The sequence below is a fragment of the Myotis lucifugus genome, unplaced genomic scaffold (assembly GCF_000147115.1).
Source record: "Myotis lucifugus unplaced genomic scaffold, Myoluc2.0 scaffold_167, whole genome shotgun sequence".
Classification (NCBI taxonomy): domain Eukaryota; kingdom Metazoa; phylum Chordata; class Mammalia; order Chiroptera; family Vespertilionidae; genus Myotis; species Myotis lucifugus.
In genome coordinates, this window is record NW_005871215.1 from 1,281,274 (window position 1) to 1,303,279 (window position 22,006).

Sequence of the window (22,006 nt, forward strand, 5' to 3'; positions counted from 1 at the left end):
CCAAGAAATTTTCCAGGCATCTGAAAATCTCCACCCCCTTATAATGTGCTTGGTTCTAAGGACAGAAATTGTGTGGTAAGAAGGGAAATTTTGGTATAAGAAACGAGACATAAGAATCTCTGTTTACACAGGCCCTGAATATAGAACTGGGACCCTCCTAGGATCCAGGGAGAGTTCTGGTCATGTCCACCAAATGACACTCCCCCAGACTGATCTAAACCTGTTCCCTTCCTCCTAGACAAGAGGAAGGAAAAGTCCCATTCATAACCACGGAGAAATAGAAGTCTTCCTCACTGATTATATACAATTTACAGCAGTGTTTCATTTGGTGCCCAGGAGCCTGTAATAGCTGGAATTACCCTTGTTCCTCTTCCTCTGTGAAGGGCCAGAGCTGAGAAGTGCTCTGTGATTATGGGTCAGGGCATGACAACTCTATGCCAAACTTGTTGGCCTGGTTTGTGGTGTGTGTGTGTGTGTGTGTGTGTGTGTGTGTGTGTGTGCCTGCAAGGAAAGCAAGTACTAAGCAGTAGCATTTGGGTCCTAACACAAAAGGACTTTCTCTCTATATTATCTATTTCTGTGTATCAAGTCTATTTCTTTCACCAGGTAGGGGGAGTTTTCTGTCATTATTTCTTCAAATAGGTTTTCAATATCTTGCTCTCTCTCATCTTCTGGCACCCCCATAATTCGGATGTTGGTATGCTTGAAGTTGTCCCAGAGGCTCCTTGCACTATCTTCGTATTTTCGGATTCTTTTATTATTTTGCTTTTCCGGTTGGGTGTTTTTTGCTTCTTCGCATTTCAAATCTTTGACTTGATTCTTGCACTTCTCTGGTCTGCTGTTGGGAGTCTGTATAATATTCTTTATTTCAGTCAGTGTATGCTTAATTTCTAGTTGGTTCTTTATCACAACATCGAGGGTCTCATTAGATTTCTTGTAGATCTCATTAAGTTTATCGGCAGTTTCTAGAAAATTATTGAAAGACCTTAAAAGTGTGGTTTTGAGCTCTATATCCTCCAATTCTGACATTTGTGTCCTGTTTCTTTGTCTCTGCATTTTTTATGCTTTCTTGGTGCACCCCCTAGTGGTCTTTGTGCGCAGTCTTGTTGTAGTTAAGCCTTGATTGTTGTAGGTATCACTGGGAGGAATTGACCTCCAGGCCAATTGGCTGTGAGAATCAGCTGTGTCTGCAGTGGGAGAACTTCTGTCCTCTAGGGAGGTGCTAATCTAGCCTTTGCCTGAGGCTATCTGGCAAATGCCTCTGTGCAGGGCTTGGGCGGGGCGGGTCCCAGGGGATCTACAGGGCTGGCGGAGCGAGCAGTTATGGCTGCTCTCAGTCCTGTCCCCAGGAGCTCTGCCTCTCAGAGTTTCAGCAACCGCTACAAACCTCGGAGAGAAAGCTGCCTTTGAGTACCGACCGAAGCCAGACAGTCCCGCTTCTCCCATTTGAGTCTGGGTCCCTAGAGACTCGCCCGGATCTGGAGCTCAGAGTCTGAGACTCCCTCCTGATTGAAACAGACAACTGTGCCCTCAGCCGCCAGCCCGCTCTGCATGCACTCCGCACCTTAGTATTTTACTTCAGCACTGCACCTCCTCTGAGTCTCGGTATGCTTTTCTCTTTCCTCCTAGTTGTAGAACTTCCACTCAGCCAGCCTTCCTGTGGTTCTGGATGATGTCTGTTCCGTCTTTTAGTTGTATTTTTGAAGTGGTTGTTCGAGGCAGCAAACTCCGGCGTTAACCTATGCCGCCATCTTGGTTTCCTAAATTCATGTTCTTATATATGGACATCAAGTTGTCTAAGAACCATTGTTGAAAAGACAATCCTTTCTCCCCATTGAATTTCTTTTCTTTTTTTTTTTAAAATATATTTTATTGATTTTTTTACAGAGAGAAAGGGAGAGAGATAGTTAGAAACATCGATGAGAGAGAAACATCGATCAGCCGCCTCCTGCACATCTCCTACTGGGGATGTGCCCGAAACCCAGGTACATGCCCTTGACCGGAATCGAACCCGGGACCCCTGAGTCCGCAGGCCGACGCTCTATCCACTGAGCCAAACCGGTTTCGGCTCCATTGAATTTCTTTAGCACCTTTCTCTAAAATCAACTGGCCATAAATGTATGCATGTATTTCTAGACTCTCAATTCTATTCTATTGATTTACATTTCTATACTTATGCAAAGTATCTAGGAAAAATTACTAAATGCTAATCTTATAATCAAGATGGTAACTTTTATTTTTATTATTTTTTGAAGGAGGGTTTTCATTACTTTTATGTACAGAAAACTCAGCAGCATACACTTAGCCCAGTTGGGTGGCCAGTTCTGTAGCATTGGCCTTTTCTAGCTTGGCAATGTGAGCCGTCATCTTTGAACCCAAGATGCTGCCTCCCCAGTGGTGGTGTATCTCATCATATCTGTTGTAGTTGGTCCAGGTGGCTTCCACAAGCTTAGCCAGAGCTCCTTTGTCTTCTGAGTTAAGCTGTGTGAAGGCAACAGTGGTGCAGGTCTCCCTGTGGACTGGACACCCCAGCTGGCCTCCCCTTGATAATGCAGTAGGGAACCCATCGCCTTGTGGCACAGCACAGGCAGGAAGACCAGTCGATGGGAGGCACATCCTGTGCAATCACTACCAGCTGGGCCTTCTTGTTGTCCACCAAGGTGGTGACAGTGTTAACCCCTTCCCAAAGCCAGGTGACCTCTTGGTGGGGACATCCCCTCTGCAGGCAGCTTTTTTCTCAGCTCCCACCAACAATCCCAGCTTTTTCTCTTGCTTTGTCCCTTGCTTGTACTTTGGCCCAGCTTAAAGCAGTTGAGTAGCTATTTGTCAGTCCAAGGCCTCGTGAACTGGTTAATGGTGAGAGACACTTTCAGCTGATAGTGAATAACCCTTTGCCACTGCAGCTGCCTGGAGTGTGGCCATTTGACAAAGTGGGTGAGGTCCCTTTGGGGCTGGATGTCCTGTCCAATGCCAAAATTCTTGGGCCTTTTCTCCAACAGGGGACTTACCACCTTCTTGGCCTCCTGCTTCTTCTCGATAGCAGGGGCCGGTGCCACCTTCTTCCCCCCTACTGGTGTGGCTTAGTGTTTGACAACAGACTTAAGGACAAACATACAGATTTTTCGAGCTCTTTTTTTTTTACATACGCCCTCTTCTTTGGTACTCCACCCTACAAATACTGCCTGCCTTTGCCTCCCCAAACTTCAATCTCTGTATGCTTAACTCCCTGTGTCCTCTGGGCTCCACTTGGGTTCTCCTTTCCTGCTCTGTGTTCTGGAAAGTGCATCCAGAAAGAAAGAAAATGTGATCTTAGGACCATTTCATTTGTTTCTTTCCTTGCAGGATCACAGTCCTACCCGTTACCCAATATCTAAAAGTAGTTGTTTTATATATTTGTCCAGTTTTGTGGTTGATGTCTTGGAAGTACAAATCCAGTACAAGTTTCTCCAACATGGTGGAAGCAGAAATTGCCAATGTAACTATTTTTCTTAATGACAAAATGCAAAATATAATATTAAAAGTGGGGTTTTTTTCTAATTAACATGCTCTACCCCCACCAAAATTCTGATCACCCGTTAACAGAGGGCTTGGTTCTTATTGAGAATCACTCATCTAGTGAAGTCCATACCAGTGATGGCGAACCTATGACACGTGGGTCAGAGGTGACACGCGAACTCATTTTTTTGGTTGATTTTTCTTTGTTAAATGGCATTTAAACATATAAAATAAATATCAAAAATATAAGTCTTTGTTTTACTATGGTTGCAAATATCAAAAAATTTCTATATGTGACATGGCACCAGAGTTAAGTTAGGGTTTTTCAAAATGCTGACATGCCGAGCTCAGAAGGTTCGCCATCACTGGTCCATACATTCAAAGCCTTTAATTCAACATTATTCAAACATTTCATGAACCTTATTTTGTGGCAGGCGCTGCGTTGGTTTTGAACATACAGACATGAATAAGACACCATTGCTGCCTCAAGGATTTTACTATCAGAGTAACAACCTATTCAGATTATTATAATATAATCTGGCAAGGGCAATGATAGAGATACATGCAAAACATTAATGAGGAAAGGCAAGGAGGGGAGACAGGGACACCAGATCCAGCTTAGAGACAGGTGGAAGGTGGACAGAGATTGCTTCCGGAGGTGACATTTAAGCTGAATCTTTAAAGATGGGAAGCAGTTCACCAGGCAAGGAGAGGACAGTGAAAGTGAAGACATGAAAACAGAAGCAGAAGACATGGACTACGTATGCCTGAGAACGACAGACCATGTGAGGGTGCTGGAGCAAGAACCCCCAAGAGGGAGAGGCAGGGATGGCCTGGAGAGGCCGGCAGAGGTCAGGCACAGAGGGCCTGTCACGCCACACTGGGGAGCCTGCCATTAGGCCGAGTCCTTTACATAACTCTGCACGGCGGCTGGCAGGGAGCATGACTCCTCAGCACGCAGTAGGTATTATTAGATGATGACCGTGAGAGGCAAACCTGAGAAACTGCAAAACTCTAATCAGAGCCAAGTCTCTCATGTTCTGAGACTCCAGAAAGTTATCTGACTCCTCTGCCCCTTTGCAAATTCAGCTGAGATGTGCGGCCATGGTGGTCAGCCAACTCGGAGGTGCTGCCTCCTTGGCAGCTGGCTGACCCTCTAGGCTTGTCTAGATGGCTGCAGAACAGGAGAGGACAAGGGGGACAGAGTGGGGCAAAGAGAGAGCGAGTGAGAGAGAAAAGACAGATCTGGGAGACAGGAATTACACTGAAACAGTAAGCTGGGGTCTCAGATTGAAGAAATAGATCACAAAGAACTTTAAACCAAGAAGATGATTTCTGGGGTGGAGAGGAGAATATGTCCTCCTCCTAGCAGACTCTGCAAATCCTTGGATGCCCAGGCCACAAAGCTGACTGTGCAGGGCCTCCCTCCCTCCCTCCCAGGGGAAGGACTGCTGGGAGGAGAGCAGGGTCTTCAGTCTAAACGTAGGCTGGGATTTAGACAGATCTGGACAGCCGATGGGAGGCCCCAGTGGACGTCTATTTGCCGGAAAGTGAAGGAGCGCCTGTGAAAGAGCCCATCCTGGAGGAAAAGGGAATCCAACCTGATGGCCTGGACCCACAACAAAGGTTTAGTCCTCTGTGCAAACTGACATAAAATGCAGATGAGGGAATCAGCGGTGCACAGGCAGTGAGACATCCCTTTAACAAGCATCACTGTGAAGAAGAGGACTGAGGTATTCGTCCTTGCTCTAAAAAACAGCATAAGGCTGTGGGTCGGCTCCTCGAGGTCATGGGTCCTGAACTATCCTGAGAAGGTAATAGCGTAATCCGCCTTACCCATGGACATACGTTCCAGGACCTCCAGTGGCTGCCGGAAACCGCAGGTCGTACTGAACCTTAATTCACGTTGACTCTGCCACAAAGGTGGCAGCGGCGTTTTCATCGGAAAATACAACCGCTCAGTAATTGTTATGTTTTTCAGTCTAAACCCATTCCCAAATCTGTGTAACCGCCTCTTACTTGCAGTGAACAGTTTGTTGTCACTTATCTCAGGGGGTCCCTTGCTGATGTGTTCTTGTACGCTCAGGGCTTTCTGGCGCAACATGCTGCCATCAGTCAGAACACACTTTCTGTTCATGTCTTTACCCACAAATTGTATGTTTTCCCATCCTAACCAAGCACTTGTCAAACACTGTGACAGTAACTTCCGCAATCTGAGGGGTGACAGCAAAACTAGCACACATTTCTTTTTCCTTCTCTCAATTTCACAGGTAGAAGATCTGTGTTTACAGTAGATCTTAACAACTTCAGCACAAACGTTTTTCTTTCCTTTTTAAATCGAGAGCTTGCACCTTTCACTTTAAGAAAGCACTTTACAGCTCCTCTTTGGCATTTCCGAAGGCCGGCATCACTACTCTTGCACTTTTAGGCCATCATTAAGGAAAATAAGGGCCATTTGCACGCAAGCACTGTCATGTGGCAACAGTCGATCTGGTGTCCCTGTCTCCCCTCCTGGCCTTACCTCCTTCATGTTTTGCATGTACCCCTACTCTGCTGCTACTGAACAAAGGGAGATTCACATCCCAGACAAGATGGAGTGGGGTGGCGTGAGATTTCATCACACTATTCAGCACAATCTGCAACTGAAAACTTATGAATTGTTTATTTCCAAATTTTTTCACTTAATAGTTTTGGACAGCAGTTGACCACGGGTAACTGAAACCACAGAAAGTGAGACTGCCGATAGCGAGGACTACTGTACCCATCAGCTGTCCATCAGGAGGTGGGAGACAGTGGACAGGGTGGTCCACGCCGACCCACTGCCATGGCCCCAGGCAGGGGCAGTCACTTGTTTGGCAACACACGTGAGACTGCTCTGGAATTCCAGAAATAACTCGGGGCTCACTTAGAGTGGGGTGAGGAAGTTCCACACGAGCTGGTCAAAGCAAAAACTAACTAGGAGAATTTGGATTACGAATGCTAATGGGTTCCCACTAGGATATGGGTGAGACATGGGGAAAGTTGAATTTCACTAGGAAAGTGCAAAGTATGGATTCCTCCAGAGACCAACTGGCAAGATAATACTTGACTCCTCCTTGGAGACCTTTGTTTTAGTAGAAACTTTTTCTCTTGAATCCTCCCATGTATAGTGAGTTTCATGAGCCCTAAATGCCCTTCTGCTCAGCTCTAAAGCAGAGGTGCTTCCTCATCCCTTTCCTCGGCACATGCCCATCTCCCATCCATCAAGGTCCCTGAGCAAACTCCGCCACTGAACACCTATCTAAGCAAGAGGAAGGGGGAGACCAAGGCAGGTGGTCAGGGCCCTGTGCCAGGTGAGCTCAAAGAAAGACCAAGACAAAAGAAAAACACTAAGCACAACAGCTATTTTATTCTTTACCTTATAATTTTCTTTATTTTACCAAATTAGCTATAGAAAAAGGCAAATCTTTTTCAAAATCAAATGTAAAAAGTACAAGTAAACAGCTTTTCACAATCTACATAAGCTTTATGTGTTCTCCCTACAGTCACTCCCGAGGTGTTTGACTTTATTATGTAATTAGAAGCCCAGTACATGAAATTCGTGCATGGAGTGGGGGGCGGTGGTCCCTCAGCCCAACCTGCACCCTCTCTAGTCCGGGACCCCTCGGAGGACATCCCTCTCACAATCTGGGATAGCTGACTCCTAACCGCTCTCCCCTGGTGGCCTGATTGCCCCTAACCGCTCTCCCCTGCTGGCCTGATCACCACTAACTGCTCTCTCCTGTTGGCCTGATCACCCCTAACCATCTCTGCCTTGGCCCCCACCATCATGGCTTTGTCCGGAAGGACATCCGGAAGGATGTCCAGAAGACATCCGATCTAATTATCATATTACCCTTTTATTAGTATAGATAAGCAGAACTCATAGAAGGTCACCCTGCCTGGCTGTCACCAAGGTAGTTCCACTATACAGGTAGAATTTGGCCAACCTGGACCGCATGGTACCCCACTTAGGGACAAGGACTCTGTCGTGAAAGGAGACAAACGTTAACATTTTTCCCCACTCACCTCCACTAACTTTTGGCTCATCCAGAGAAAGTGATTGACAACCCCAAAGGCTGCTGACAACTATTTGACAGAGGGGTCCACAAAGAGGCCTCCTCCACCTGTTACTCTTTTCTTTATCACTTCACATCCATAGGGGTCCCTAAGCCCCAAGAGAAGGGTCAAGTGCAAATCTGGTAAACCAAGAAGCCCTAGCAGTTGTCAACTTAATTAGCCTTCAGGAAAAATATATGGATATATGAGCACAGTGGAGTTGCTATAGAGACAGGCCCAGGAGGCACATTTAGAACAGGGCCTCATCACATCACCTGATAAAAATAAGACCCAGGCTTTTTAATAGCATGAATTACTTAAGTTTTATATTTAACAGGGGACGATACCAAGGCTATTACTGGTTTTCAGAATATTTTAGGAATCTGGGCTGCCTGTTTGTACATATGTTAACAGCCATCACAACATATGCTCTGGTGGCTGGCAGTTAAGAGCTAGAAGCTCATGTGTCTCTCTCACCCCTGAGATGAGAGAGGGACCTTCTCACTTTGGGTTTGTCCTCCTTTAATCAGGTAGGAGATTTTCAATATGTTTCAGAGGAAAGACTGGGGAAGAGCGCTACTGTGCTTTGCACCAGGACCTTTGCATATATTATTGCTAATCCCGGTAACAACCCTATGAAGTAATGATCTCATTTTGCAGATGAAAACACTGAGGTTCAACATTTCCCCAAGGTCATACAGCTAATAAGTAGTAGAGTTAGAATTCAAACCCAGGTGTCCCCCATTCCAAAGCCCATTGCTCTGTACAAGGAAGAATCTGGGATGAGGGGAATCTAAAGAGATTTAACATTTTTATTAATAGATAGCGTGGACTTTATTATAGTTTGATCTCTCCTCTAAGGAGGTCCTAAAGAAGAGGTCTTCAAGAAGAATTCCAGAGATTCCGACCTCTGCTGATGAGAACCTCTCCAGTTATCCAGGGCGAGTGTTCATTTCAGGCTAACTTCTCCTGACCACCCACACACTTCTGGGTGCCTTTTCCCCAGCTCAGTCCCGCAGGCATAGTTAACACAAGATCCCAAAGTAAACTCCATTGACAGAGTGTCTCCACTGCTCTTGCATACATGAAAGCTTAAAGACATGAAACCAAGCTGGGAATCCAAAGGGAAGGGCATTTGGTTGTGGGCTTTGTTTGTTTGTTTGTTTTTTACAGTTTTGTATTTGCATTATTCACGACTCTCCTACTCTACATAGAGACTCTTGCTTGCTTTCAGCTTTCATTTATTTATTTACCATTTTCCCAACAAAGGCTTACATAGTAGACTCATTCTGTGCCCAAGAGGTACCAGTCTTTCCTTGTGGTGGGAAATGGTGCTGGTGATGATACAGCTGGGCATAAGGCAATGGATGTGACAGGGAGGGGAAAGATGGTTGGAAGCTGGGGGCCCACTCAGTTTATCAGCTGAAAGTAATGACAGAAGTTGTCTGGGCTCCAAAGGATCTGAGAGAACATGTCAAGGGAAAAACTGAAATGTGTGGTTTGGCAGAAATTCTAACCAAAGTATCGCTCTAAGTGAACTAGGCAGAGAAGGGGAAGGCAGGTAGATGCCACAGATGAGGCTGAGGTCCAAGCAGAAGCAGAAGACTTAGAGTCTCGGAAGAGTCCCTGAGCAGTGGACCCGCCCTAGGAGCTTTCCCCACGCTGCCTGCAGCCTCCAGCCTGTGGACACGGGCGAATCGTTTTGGCTATTGGAATAATCCTGTGGTTGACTCGTGGCATATAATGAGCTCAGTACTCCCCGAGGGCCAGCCTGGAAATCCCATTTCCACTCCAGGCAACCACAGAGGTTAAAGGCATGGGCTTTCTTCTCAGGCCAACTTTATGTCCTGGCTTTGCCACTCACGAGCTATGGTAACTCAGGCAAGTCATTTAAGCTCTCTATGCTTGAGCTTTCCTGTCTGTAAATAGGAATAATACCAATCAGATGCCAAGGATGAGCCCAGGTAGGAAAATGGCCAGTGGGCTATGTCAAGGGCCAGAGACAGCATCCACTCCATTGGCTGGGTGAATGCCATGGCCAGGACAGTGAGCAGAAGCCAGACCCCAACCTCCCTCCTTCCATGACCCTAATGCTCCTTGGATAACCCCCCACCCCTCGCCACCCAATCTCTGTCCTCTCCTGCTAAAAGGGTCCCCTGAGCCACTACTGCTGTCAACCATGCGCTCTTTCCATGAAAAGGTCTCTAGGGTAACTCAGGCCCTGGTCGCCACGTGCCACCAAGCCTTCCCCTATCCCCGTCTTTACCTTTGCCCTCTAAATAAGGAAGCCAGCGCTGCCAAGGCAAGAACTTCTGCCCAGTTTGGATCCTGGGTAGCCTCTCGCTTGCCTCTTTCCCTGGGCCCCCAGCCAATTCCTCCCTCCCTCAGAGATGCTCCCTGCTCACTTCATTCCTGCCTCATAGTTGGAATGACAGTGGCTCCCAGCATCCCTGAGGCATGGGGAGGGTGCTGGGGGTCTGGGGAGTAGCCAGCTCAGGAGCAGGTTAATGTTACAGCCCTGGATAAGTGAGCTGGGCCAGCTGACGTCAGGGTGATGATGGGTGGAGGGGAGCGCCAGGCTGCTGAACTATAAAGACAGGTCAAATCAAATGTAATCAACTCGGGACAGAGCTAGCCGGCGAACTAGACAGCGTCCCCAAGCCATGGTCCCTACCAGCCGCGGATCAGCCTGGGTCCCTCTGCTCCCGACCCGAGTGCCCGAAGCAGGCTTTGGTTTTATGTCAGCAGCCTTCATCTGCCTTCCAAAAATAAGCCCCTGCCGCCATGCCGAGGGGAGAAAAACAAGAAGGGCGGTATTTTTAGGGCCATTAATTCTGACCACGTGCCTGAGAGGCAAGGTGGATGGCCCTGGGACAGAGGCTGTTCATCGCTATGTCCCGGGGAGCAGGACGTCTTCAGGGCACGCTGCAGGCTCTCCTCTTCCTAGGCGTCCTAGTGGGCATGGTGGTGCCCTCCCCTGCGGGCACCCGAGCCAACAGCACGCTGCTGGACTCCAGGGGCTGGGGCACCCTGCTGTCCAGGTCCCGAGCTGGGCTAGCTGGAGAGATTGCCGGGGTGAACTGGGAAAGTGGCTATTTGGTGGGGATCAAGCGACAGCGGAGGCTCTACTGCAACGTGGGCATCGGCTTTCACCTCCAGGTGCCCCCCGACGGCCGGATCAGCGGGACCCACGAGGAGAACCCCTACAGTGAGTGCCAGTTGCAGCCAGTTGGGAAGCTGGGGGCTTGAGCTCAAGCAGGGCTAACGGATGAAGGGGACTTGCTCTGATGCATGGGGTCCTGTTATGAAGGGGAGCGAAATGCTATTCTCCACTTGGATGCCCTTAACAGAGCCACCCCTTCCAGACTCACTTTGACTCTGCCCAGGTGCAGGCTCAATATGCGGAGGTCCCAGCATCCCCGTGTGCTTTGCCATGATCTCATGGAGCCCCTGTGGCACTCATATTTCAGCATTACGGGGCCATCTGTGGCCATATAAGACCACTGGGAACCATCAGCCTGGGAAACCAAAGGCAAGGATGGGGAGAACGAGTGAGGCTACTTGGACCAAATTAGACACAAGCTTGTTTTTATTTAGCTTCCCCTTTGAGAAGGGAAGGCAAGTGGTTTGCACAATTTCCAGCTGAAGCACATCCTTCTTTTCATTTCAGCCTGCCCCCTCTGTCCTGGGGTCTGTGTCCTACAAGTTGATGGTTGCTGCATAGATAAGCTCTCCCAGCTAAGAGGGCGGGGCGGGGGGGGGGGTGCTGCAGGTTCCAGGCAAACCATCAGCCTCTGCTGATGTATTTGCAAGATTAGGTGGGCTGAGATTTGTTGAAACATGTGGAGTGTACATTTTTAACAAAATGAAGCTGAATGCAATTTTTACTCAACTCAAGAAGTGATTAAGTCAGTGAAAGCCCAGATTCAAAGCTAATCGTAAGTAGATACCTAAGTGGCCACTGTGATCCCTAACTCTGATGTCAGAACGTCCCCTTGCAGAACCGGATTTTGACAGTCTATTGGCAAGACCTGCCAAGTCTAGCTGCGGGATTTCCTAAAATTAGACAGATCAGGGAGGGATGGAGGTGATGAGGGTCTGACTTTCTAGGAGCAGGGGGATGGGCCTCGCCGGGTCACCTTTAGATTGACAGCTCAGTCTGATCTGCACAAGCCTCAGGTAACACAGCCCGTATTTCCTCATCAGGCCTGCTGGAGATTTCCACCGTGGAGCGAGGTGTGGTGAGTCTCTTCGGAGTGAAAAGCGCCCTCTTCGTTGCCATGAACAGTAAAGGAAGATTATACACAACGGTGAGTTCATCCGGCCAGGGGAAGCTCCAGGTTGTACAAGGCCCAAAACTGACTCCACTGAGGAAAATAGTACAAACTCTGGAGTATGGAGATGAATATTTCTCTAGAATGAGAACAGAGGGGGCTGTGGGAGGAGGCTGTGCAGGTGGGGGGCCTTCAAGCTCAGGCTTCATTGGACCATGATCCTCCTGGTCCTGCCTCCCAGCGCTTTGTAATTCCAGGGACCTGCAGCTCAGAGGGCTGCTGGCCTGAGGAAAAGCTGCACTCTGGCCTACGGCCACCCTCTGGGCTATGGCAGGTTTGATCCCCTGAACTGGAGAGGCCACGGAAGCATGTGGCCAGTGTGCAGTTCTCCATGACCCGCCCTCGGAGAGGCGCCTCCAGCCCCAGTGCAACAGGAGGAGGGGAAACAGAGACGCTCTCCTCGCCTTCATCAGTGTGGGGACCTTTTCACATAGGTTTTAAGTCCAACCCCTGGCCCCAGAGCCTGGAGAAGCATCGGCCCTATTATAACCCCTTGGCTGATTCCAAAATACAGGCTGGGAAAGTATCCCTATGATGTTGAAGAAACCAAGAGTTCTTTCGACAGAAATAAGAGGGCTAAAAAGAAAGGGCTCTGAGCAATGGTCAAGGAATACCAGAGTTATTTATGGGAAGGGCGTGGAGGGCTGCTCTACCTCTTCTTGGAGACAGACTGAGGATCAGGAAGTGGACAGAGAGATCTGGGATTGGTGCCGGCTTCTGGGGAGACTATTCCAACAGCGCAGGTCTGTTAAATACCTGAATGGGGTGCCCACGTGGCCTCTGCCCTTGAACACCTCTCCGTCTGAGCTGGTTTCCATGGAGACAGGCATGGATTAAATTCCGTGGGTCTCTGAAATAAGACAAGTAACAGAGGGGCAGTGGGGCAGGAGCTGGAACGCGGGACCCAGTCTGTACACCAAATGCACGTCTGCTGTGGGCCTTACCTGCCTTACCTGCCAGGCCCTGAGGCAGGTCCCCACCGCCATGATTGACACAAGAACTTGGAGACCTGGGGTCTTAACTATAAGTGAGGATGAAGATCAAACCGCTTCCCAAGGGTGCTGGGGGGATAATGCTCAGAAAGCCCTCCACAGGGCACCCTGCAAACACCTCTCTTTCCTACACATGAGACATGTGGGAGCACCGTTTGCATTCACATCACCTTGAGAGCTTGTTAAAGGCACAGATTTCCGGGACCTTTCTCAGAGATGCTTATCCAGGAGGGCTGGGCTGGGGCCTGGAAATCAGCTTGTCTGTTTTTGCTTTTTAAGTTTCTCTGGTGTTTCTGAGGCACAGGCAGGCTTGGGAACCACCAGGCTACAGAGCCTCTGCCCTGCCTGAGGGTGACCCCAACCCTGAGAGCCGGAGGGCTGGGGAGATGGAAGCATGGAATTCTCAGACACCTCTTACACCTCGGCACCACACCGGTGATGGAGGGGACAGGAGGCAGCCAGGACCAACCCAGGTTTTAGCCATGTGCCTAAGCATTAGGGCCAGGGGTGTCCACGGAGTAGGACCCCTCCGAGGAGTGCGTCCCTCAGAGCCCCTCGCAGCCTGCATGATGCCTGGAGCCCACTGGTTGAGAGCCACAATGCGGGTGTGAGCTAGGCCCACTGGTGCTCCATGACATCCGAAAGGTTGGCGACCTCTGAGCTCGGGGACCCTATGCAAGGGCTCCTAGGCAGGGAAATCTGGAAGGAAGCATTCAGTACAGCAACCCTTACTCTTGCCACCTTTGTTAACAAGCTATTCAATATATCTCTTTGCCCAGAAAGAAATTCACCTGGGAGGTGGGGAAAGGGCACAAATATGGAGGATATTTATCCACTCCCCACTTTTGTTAAGTCCATAGTCCCGGGAGGAGAAGCCAAGGAGGCTGGGAACACGAGATTCAACAATCGGGGACATGCTGCACAGGGTAAAGCCTTCAGAGTAACCACAGGAAGGGGGAGCCATCGCTTTGAAGGGTGGACTGACTCCTAGTGCAGGGGACACCCCTGGCCCTCGTGCTTAGGCACATGACTTCCAAGGGGACAAGCAGGGCTCATTAAATGACCAGGGTTTAGGAAGGAGGGGAGAAGATCGCCCGTTTGCCACAGCCCCCACACACGCTCCCCAGGAGCACTGGGCCCAGAAGCACCTTCTCTAAGTGGGGACAGTCTCCTCCCGGATGGAGCCCAGGGCCAGGCAGGAGTGGGGCTGGGCAGGGGAGTGTAGAGCTGAGCCTGGAGCCGCTGCCCCGCAGGGCTGGTTATCACAGTCTGAAAAAACAATTGCCAACTGATCCGGGAGCCAGGAAGACTCCTGCTGGGCGATGATTTCATTCACACTATTTCCCTTTAAGCCCCCAGAGCTGCCTCATCCCGAGTTGGCTCAGCTGCTCCTGCCGCTAAATGGGACTTCTCCTGGAGGGAGGGAACCGTGCTGGGCCGGGGACAGGGGACAGGGGACAGGGGACAGCCCTTGGGGGGAGAATGCGTGTTATGAAAGCCCTCTGGAGGAAAAGGGGCCTCCCCCTTGACTCACTTTCAGAAAAGAGGACGCCAGACCCTGTCCCTCTTGGGACAACACAAATAGCCACCCCTTTTTAAGCCCCTACTTTTTGCAGGGTGCCCTGAAGGGGGCTTTTTGAGCATTATCCCCCAGCAACCCCGCGCCCCGCTTCCGCCCCCCCCCCCCAGCAGGTTTGACCCTCACTTTATAGTTAAGACCCCAGATCTCAAGGTCTTGTGTCAATCATGGCTGTGGAGGCCACAGCAGAAGTGCATGTGATGTACAGACTAGGACCCGTGTCAAATGAGGCAGAAATCAGTGAATCCCAATCTCCTTTTTAAAATAATAATTTAAAAAAATCAAGGCTCTCCACTTGACAGTGGTTCTGTTAGAATCCTTTGGCTGGAAAAAAAAAATGCCATCAATGAAACAACATCCAGCTTAAGAAAAAGTCTTAAGAAGAGTTTATTTGAGCCAAACTGAGGAAAACTGCCAGGAAGCAAAATCTCGACACACTGAGAAAATGCTCCGCAGAGTGGCAGTTTTGCAGCTTATTTCATACACAGGAATCAAAGGAGGAAACGTAAGGGGGTTACATGGAATGTGTTGGTGGTAGAGTTGGGAGGTAGAAGAAAAGAAAGTGGGGAAATCTCTGGGACTGAATAAAAGGTAAAACAGAGAGACACTTCGTTTACATTGGGATGTATAGAATAGTTAATATTTACAGCACGTAGAGATAGTATCTGGGGCACAAGATAACAATGAGGGGTTCTGTGGTCTCTGCCCTGCTGCCTGTAGTTGTGCCCTGAGGGGTCTGGAAAAGGGGATTACTCTGACACCCCAAAGGTATGTTATCAGAGATGCAAAAAGACCATCGACAGGCTCAGTTAAGGTAAAGGTTGACCTTTGTCAGGGAAGCTACAGGCCTAGAATGGGCCTACCTGCCGTGACTTGCTTTTTGTTAGGAAGTTTTCATTTCAGACCATCCTAGTCTCTGAGCTTGCAGGGCCCACCATGCAGGCCTCCCCTGAGCTTGTGAGGTTTAGTATGTGGCCCCTTTTTTGTCTACAATACACGGCAGCAAAAAGGTACTAGAAATTCAGTTATGCTTTTAAATGATTTTAGCTTTACAAATTACAACTGTGTCTACATCTTTTATATCAATAGTAGTGTGACAATGTGCAAAACACACTACTTGCTTCATCCCGAGAGGCCTTTGAGAATTCCCTGGGGGTAATTCAGGAGGCCCACGCCTTCCCCTCAGTCCGTGCTCAGTTTGCTGCTTCTCTCATCCAGCGTATGCAAGGTCTGGGCGCGGGGGAGGCCGTACTGCAGTGAGGCCAGAGCGCCCTGCAGAGCAGAGAAGTCTCAGAACGCGTGGCCTGCTGCAAAGAGCTACAGGAATGAGAAGAATGATGTGCCTGGTGAAAACATTTTCTAACACTTCTAAATTGTCAATGCAGTTGTGTGTTAGGAATGAGGGTTAACGAATACAGTACAGACCTCTTCAGAGCCGGGAGATGTTATGACTTCTTTGCAGCTGAGGACAGGGAAAGAAGCAGTCAGTGGCTGCAGGAGGAAAGGGTCTCAGGACAAAGTGTTTTCTTTTTTGTTTCTACCACCCACTCCATAACCCACCCACCCCCACCTCCACACACGCACGCACAACCAGGAGAAATAGGGACAAGCGCCAAGGGCAGCCGAAGGAGGAAAAACTTTAAAGACAAGCATCCACTCCCATCAGCCTGGGTGACTGGACTCTGCCTAAAGGCAGGAGATGGCTGTCTGGTCCACCCAGACTTCAAGAGGCATTTCTGCCTGCGGCAACTCCTGCAGAAACACCCACACATCTACCCTCTGCAGAGGCCCTCTCCAGAGTGAGGGTCGGTGCTTGATCTGGTTCCACAGAAGTCTGATGAGACCTATATGGAATTCAAGACATTGTCACACTGGGGCTTGAGGCCCGGAAGGCCCAGGAAATGTGATCTGCTGGAATTATTTTCATTTGTTCAAGGAATAATATGTTGTAGCTGCTTTTATTATCACGGCGTTCACTGGGCTGAGTGCATTTCACACCAGAGCTGAGGAGCCAATCTTCCTGAGCCATGAGAACTCAGAGGCCAGGGAAATGGTGGAGATGAATTAGGGGCTGGGTCGTGATACCACCTTGAGCACCAATCTTCAGGAAAATCCCAAGGGCCTGAAGCATCGGCTGCACCAAAGAGTTTGGGAAGTTGTCTTGGCGTCTTGCTGCAGGTCTATAGCCACCTGAACTAGAGCATGGGGGGTGGGGGTGTGCTTAAAAGAACAGGCCAGGGGAAGGTAGAGAGGGCTTCTAAAGCAGACTTCATCTATTTCTCTTTTTTCTCTTTAGATTTGTACAGAATTCTGGGGAAGGCTAGGAATATGAGATAAGCTAGATAAAAGGGACAGAATGGGAAAAAAAAAACAAGTCAGAAGCTTCTTTAAAAGGGAGGGGGAACTTGAATAATCAAAATCTGATGAACAGAGGACAAAATTTGATGTATAAAGCATCATTGTCCACTTGTAAACAAATATGTTTTAGGAGACCCAGGCACTAAGGAAAGGCTGAGTTCTTAAATTGGACACATTCTAGAACAGAGGATATGAGCAAAGGCCCTCATAGCTTCTTGACAGAATGGCTCATTTCTCCCCTTCCTCTTCTCCTCCCCCTCCCTCTACCCCAGGATTTGATTCTGTCTCTGGACAAACCACATATGCAACCTCTCTCCTAACCACCATCCCCGTCAGAAATGAATTCTCCTGGAAATCAGCGGGGCGGTTACTCTCCAGGGATGTATAAAATTAGAAGGGAGGGGAAAGTGGTGGGTGGAGACTGGGCTGTGATGGGAGGAGGAGGAGACCACCGGGTTCTGATACCAATGTTTTCTCCGTTTCCTGGCCCATCTTCTATCCTGAGTTCCTTTTCCATTTTAAGTAACCTACTTATATGACTAGGTAATACATGAACATGGCCTAAGGGGGAGAACAAGTACAACAGAATATGGCATGGGAAGTAGGCCTCACCCTCACTGTTGTCCTAAAGCCACCCACTTCCTCCCAGATTCAGCCGCCCTAACCGGTTTCTTGAATACCATCCCAGGAAGCACCTGTGTCCCTGCGCGTGCACACGGGATCTTTTTTTAAAATCACACAAACAGGAGCATGGTACACACACTGTTTGAAGCTTATTTCTTCACTTAACAGTATATCTTTGAGACCATTTCAAGTCAGTGCACAAAGAGGTTTCTTATTTTCTCACTAGAGGCCCAGTGCATGAAATTCATGCATGGGGGGGGGGGGCGCTCCCCTCAGCCCAGCCTGCACCCTCTCCAATCCAGTACCCCTTGGGATCGGGCCTAAACCGGCAGTCGGACATCCCTCTCACAATCCTGGACCGCTGGCTCCTAATCGCTCACCTGCCTGCCTGGCCACCCCTTACTGCCCCCCCTGCTGGCCTGGTTGCCCCTAACTGCCCCCACCGCTGGCCTGGTTGCCCCCAAATGCACCCCCCCTGCCAGTCAGGTTGCCCCTAACTGCCCCCCCTGCCGGCCTGGTCTCCTCTTACTGCCCCCCTGCCAACCTGGTCACCTGCAACTGGCCCCCTCTGCTGGCCTGGTCGCCCCTAACTGCACCCCCCTTGCTGGCCTGGTCGCCCCCAACTGCCATCCCCCTGCCAGCCTGGTCGCCAGCCTGCTGTTCAGTCGTTTGGTTGTCCCTCACTAACCCCCCTGCTGGCCTGGTCTCCCCATGCAGCCTGCTGTTCAGTCATTTGGTCGTCCCTCACTAACCCCCCTGCCGGCCTGGTCACCCCATGCAGCCTGCTTGTTATATAGTTTGGTCATCCCTCACTAACCCTCCTGCTGGCCTGGTTGTAGGCAGCCATCTTGTGAGGGTGTGAGGGTCAATTTGCATATTACCTCTTTATTATATAGGATGGCTTATAGTGTTCCACTGTGTGGACTTGCCGTAATTGAGTTCACCACTCCTCCTAATAGACACATAGGCTAATGTTGGGCTTTCACTACTGTAAACAATTTTACAGTCACTTTTGTACATGTGGGAGCCTGTACCAGTAAGGTAAATTTCTAGGAGCAGAATTACTCATCAAAGCTGTAACAATTTTTTATTCTAATAAACACTGTCAAATTGCTCTTTATAAAGTCTATAACAATTTACACATCAATGGACATTAAATGAGAAATCCTAGTTTCTGTGTCCTCACCAATGAAAGTATATTATCAAATATTGTTCTCTTTGTAATCTGACAATTAAAAATGGGACCTCACATTTTATGTCATTTACATTTCTCTTATTAAGCATATTTTCTTATGTGGTTTTTTTGTTTGTTGTTGTTGTTATTAATCCTCACCAGAGGATATTTTTTCCATTGCTTCTTAGAGAGAGTGGAGGGAGGGGGAGAGACAGAGAAAAACATCCATCAATTGGTTGCCTCATGCACACACCCCTGACCGGAATCAAACCCTGGACCCTTCAGTCCGAGGGCCGACACTTTATCCACTGAGCCAAACTAGCTAGGGCATATTTTCTTATGTTTAAGTGCTATTTGTATTTCCCTTTCTGTGAATTGTCTGTTCATTAACATCCATTTTTCAGTGAGTTAAGGATTCTGAATATAGTAACAAAATGTCCTCTTTGCAATTTATTGCAAACTGCATTACAAAATAAAATGCATTGAAAATATTTTTTATCCAGTATATTACTTATAGTTTCATTTTGTTTTAAGGTCTTTAAATTTTTTTCCAGACAGTCAAATTTATTTATTTATTTATTTATTTATTTATTTATTTATTATGGCTTTTAGTTTTTTTGTGTCCTGCTTAGAAAGATTTTTCTGACTTAAAAAAATTTTTTTTTATCTTTAAGTTTCTCTTTTTTGCAATGAAATCTCTACTCCTTTTAAAATTTATTTTAATATAAGAATGAAGGCATACATCAAATTCATTGTTATTGTTATTATTGTTCTTACCAACACCATGTTTCTCAGTGATTTGAAACACACTTCTATTTTTAGATACACTTTTATTTTATATTCACTTCAGGTCCATTTTTACTTTATATTCACGTATCTTTGGGTTTACTTCTTGACCTTCTATTTTGTTCATTTGTCTGCACCAGACTTTTATTGTGGCACCAGACAATTATTTTTTATTTTTTATGTGCCAGACATTATACCAAGGACTTTTTATGCATTATCTCAGTTAATAATTACTCCAATTCTATGACATAATTATTCTTACTGCTCCCACTCTACAGATGAGGAAACTGGGGCTTAGGAAGTTAATTTGCCCAAGTTCACACAGCTAAGTACGAGGTGAAGCATCATCAGTCTAACCTCAAAGCTATTGCTCAAATGTGCTCTTTGCCCACTTTGATTTGTTTCTTCTCCCCACCTTTGGGATAATCCTTCCTTCACGCATTCCGCAAGTATTTATTGAGCACCCATAGGAGAGAAAGGAAAGCTTGTGGCAACTCCCTAGATGGTATCAAGGAGCCATTGATGGTGGCCGATGAGAGTTTTCACATTTGTCTCAAGGAAGTTAACATAATGTGAAAGCTTTGTAAACCAGGGGGGTGAGAGGCAAGGAGCAAGGGCAGGAGGGGAGTGCGCAGTGTGTTCCCAAAGACCACACCTCCTCCCTGCTCACCCCCACCCTGCAGCGATACAGCCATCCATGTGGGGGTATCTATACATTTCAGTGTTGTCCCTAATAGTCATCATTCATTCAGCATCCTGTACTCAACAAGGCACAGTTCTTGTCTTAAGGAACTTGGAGTCTATTGGGAAAGAAAAACCCGTCCACAGGGATGACACACTGTTTTAGATGCTGCCTGAGAGGTGAACTCCAGGGGCTGGGAGCCCTGGTGAGCGAGCGCGTCACCTTCTGTTCAAAACAGGAAGAAGCCCACTGCCAGCGGGTCAGTGAGCTCACAGTACAATTCCTGTAGAGAAGGTCAGATGACACCTCTGGGGCGGTCAGCCATCAAGTGGGTCATTTTATAGCTGATGGCCTCAGTCAGGAGGAAGGAATCAAAAATGATACTCCACCTATTTCTCTGTTTCATCCTTTTTTTTAAAGACTACATCCCAGGTCTCCTGGCTCCCAGCTCGCTCTCTTCCTCTAGAGTCTAGACCCCAAGGAGCTTCGCTCCTCATCAAAAGCACAGAACCCTCCCAGCTCCCCTCAGGACAAGGACCCGGCGCCCTAAGGGAGCAAAGGGCTCTCTTTTCTAGGAATAAAGGAGGACATGGGCTGTTTCCTGTGGGTGCGTGACAGGAAGTCCAGCACTCACTTCTGAGCAGGCGGTTCACACACCGTCCTCTACCAGATCAGCGCTTTATCACTGGCCCAGACCCCATGGCACCGCTGTCACACAGGCAGCCAGCTTCCTTTCCCCACAAAAACCACTGCTCCCCACCTTCTCTATTCCTGCACTTCAACTACGAGTGTCCAGGGAGGCACAGGGCATCTTTGGGTTCAAAGTCTAAATGCCTCTTTAAGGAATTGCAAACTTGGGACTTAAAGCAGGAAAGGCAGTGAGGAAACACGAGTGGAAAGAGTGAGTGAGTTACTATGATCAACAGACAGCACGAGAAAGGACTTAGGAATCATCTGCCTTGACCCTTTCTCCAACTGCCCCCTCCTCACCACCACGGCTGTGTGCCCCAGCAGGCTGCTCCTCTCTCAGCCACTAACCAGAACCCCGAGCTCTTTCTCTCAGTCCTGCTCCACTAGACTCCCTCTCGCAGTGGACTGGAGAACACAGCCCATTACATCCCTTTCTGGTCCTTTCTCTGAGCGGGATAAATGATCATAGGTGCTTAGTAGAAAGTGCCCCGAACTGGAAATCAGGAGACTCACCGCCTGTGCCACAGACTGTCCACCTATGTCCCTGGGCCTTGGTTTCCTCCTTGCAAAGGAGGGAAGGTGCGAGGGGACCATGAGAGTTCTGAGGTCTCTTTCTGTTCCAACCTTTCATGATTCTGTTCACCTGGAGTGCCTTGCATCTCAAGTGGCTGTTCTACAAAGGGGAGGGGGGGGCCCTTGGCAGCGGGTCGGCTGGGTCTCACTTGTAATTGGCCTGCTGTTTGCCCCTTCTTTCACAGACCAGCTTCCAAGAGGAATGCAAGTTCAGAGAAACCCTCCTGCCCAACAATTACAACGCCTATGAGTCAGACCTGTATCGAGGGACCTACATCGCACTGAGCAAATATGGACGGGTAAAGCGGGGCAGCAAGGTGTCCCCAATCATGACCGTCACTCACTTCCTTCCCAGGATATAAGGACCCTGAAAGAAGGTGCACAGGCGGAAAGTGACATTTTTTCTACTGGAATTTTGCACAGTGAACAGTTTCCCTTACCCCCATGCCTCCTGAGTCAGGTTTCTCTAATACTGGGGGAGGCCTGAGTTGGTTCCCTCGGCCACCAGACCCCAGGACATGTAACCCACCCAGGTGAGGGGTTGCAGCCAGCTTTGTAGAGTGGCAGCGGAGCCCATGCTCTGACCTCACCTGAGGAAAGAAGGTGCAGATGACACTTGTGGAATGTGACCTTGTGCCCAGG

At 48.6% G+C, this 22,006-nt stretch overlaps 1 protein-coding gene and 1 pseudogene across 1 annotated transcript; one reads left to right on the forward strand and one right to left on the reverse strand.

Moving 5' to 3' along the window:
• Positions 1 to 2,301: 2,301 nt before the first annotated feature.
• Positions 2,302 to 5,632, reverse strand: LOC102431915 (annotated as a pseudogene).
• A 4,758-nt stretch (positions 5,633 to 10,390) lies between these two features.
• FGF6 (fibroblast growth factor 6) lies at positions 10,391 to 21,796 on the forward strand. The gene is made up of 3 exons (XM_006096063.3): positions 10,391 to 10,780; positions 11,779 to 11,882; positions 21,550 to 21,796. The coding sequence occupies exons 1-3, from the start codon at positions 10,435 to 10,437 to the stop codon at positions 21,724 to 21,726; spliced, it is 627 nt and encodes a 208-aa protein (XP_006096125.1). The 5' UTR covers positions 10,391 to 10,434; the 3' UTR covers positions 21,727 to 21,796.
• The last annotated feature ends 210 nt before the right edge of the window (positions 21,797 to 22,006 follow it).

Coding starts and splice junctions, on each gene's coding strand:
- FGF6 (XM_006096063.3), top strand. CDS start 10,435: ATGGCCCTGGGACAGAGGCTGTTCATCGCTATGTCCCGGGGAGCAGGA. Junction 10,781..11,778: donor CCACGAGGAGAACCCCTACA/GTGAGTGCCAGT, acceptor TTTCCTCATCAG/GCCTGCTGGAGATTTCCACC. Junction 11,883..21,549: donor AAGGAAGATTATACACAACG/GTGAGTTCATCC, acceptor CTTCTTTCACAG/ACCAGCTTCCAAGAGGAATG.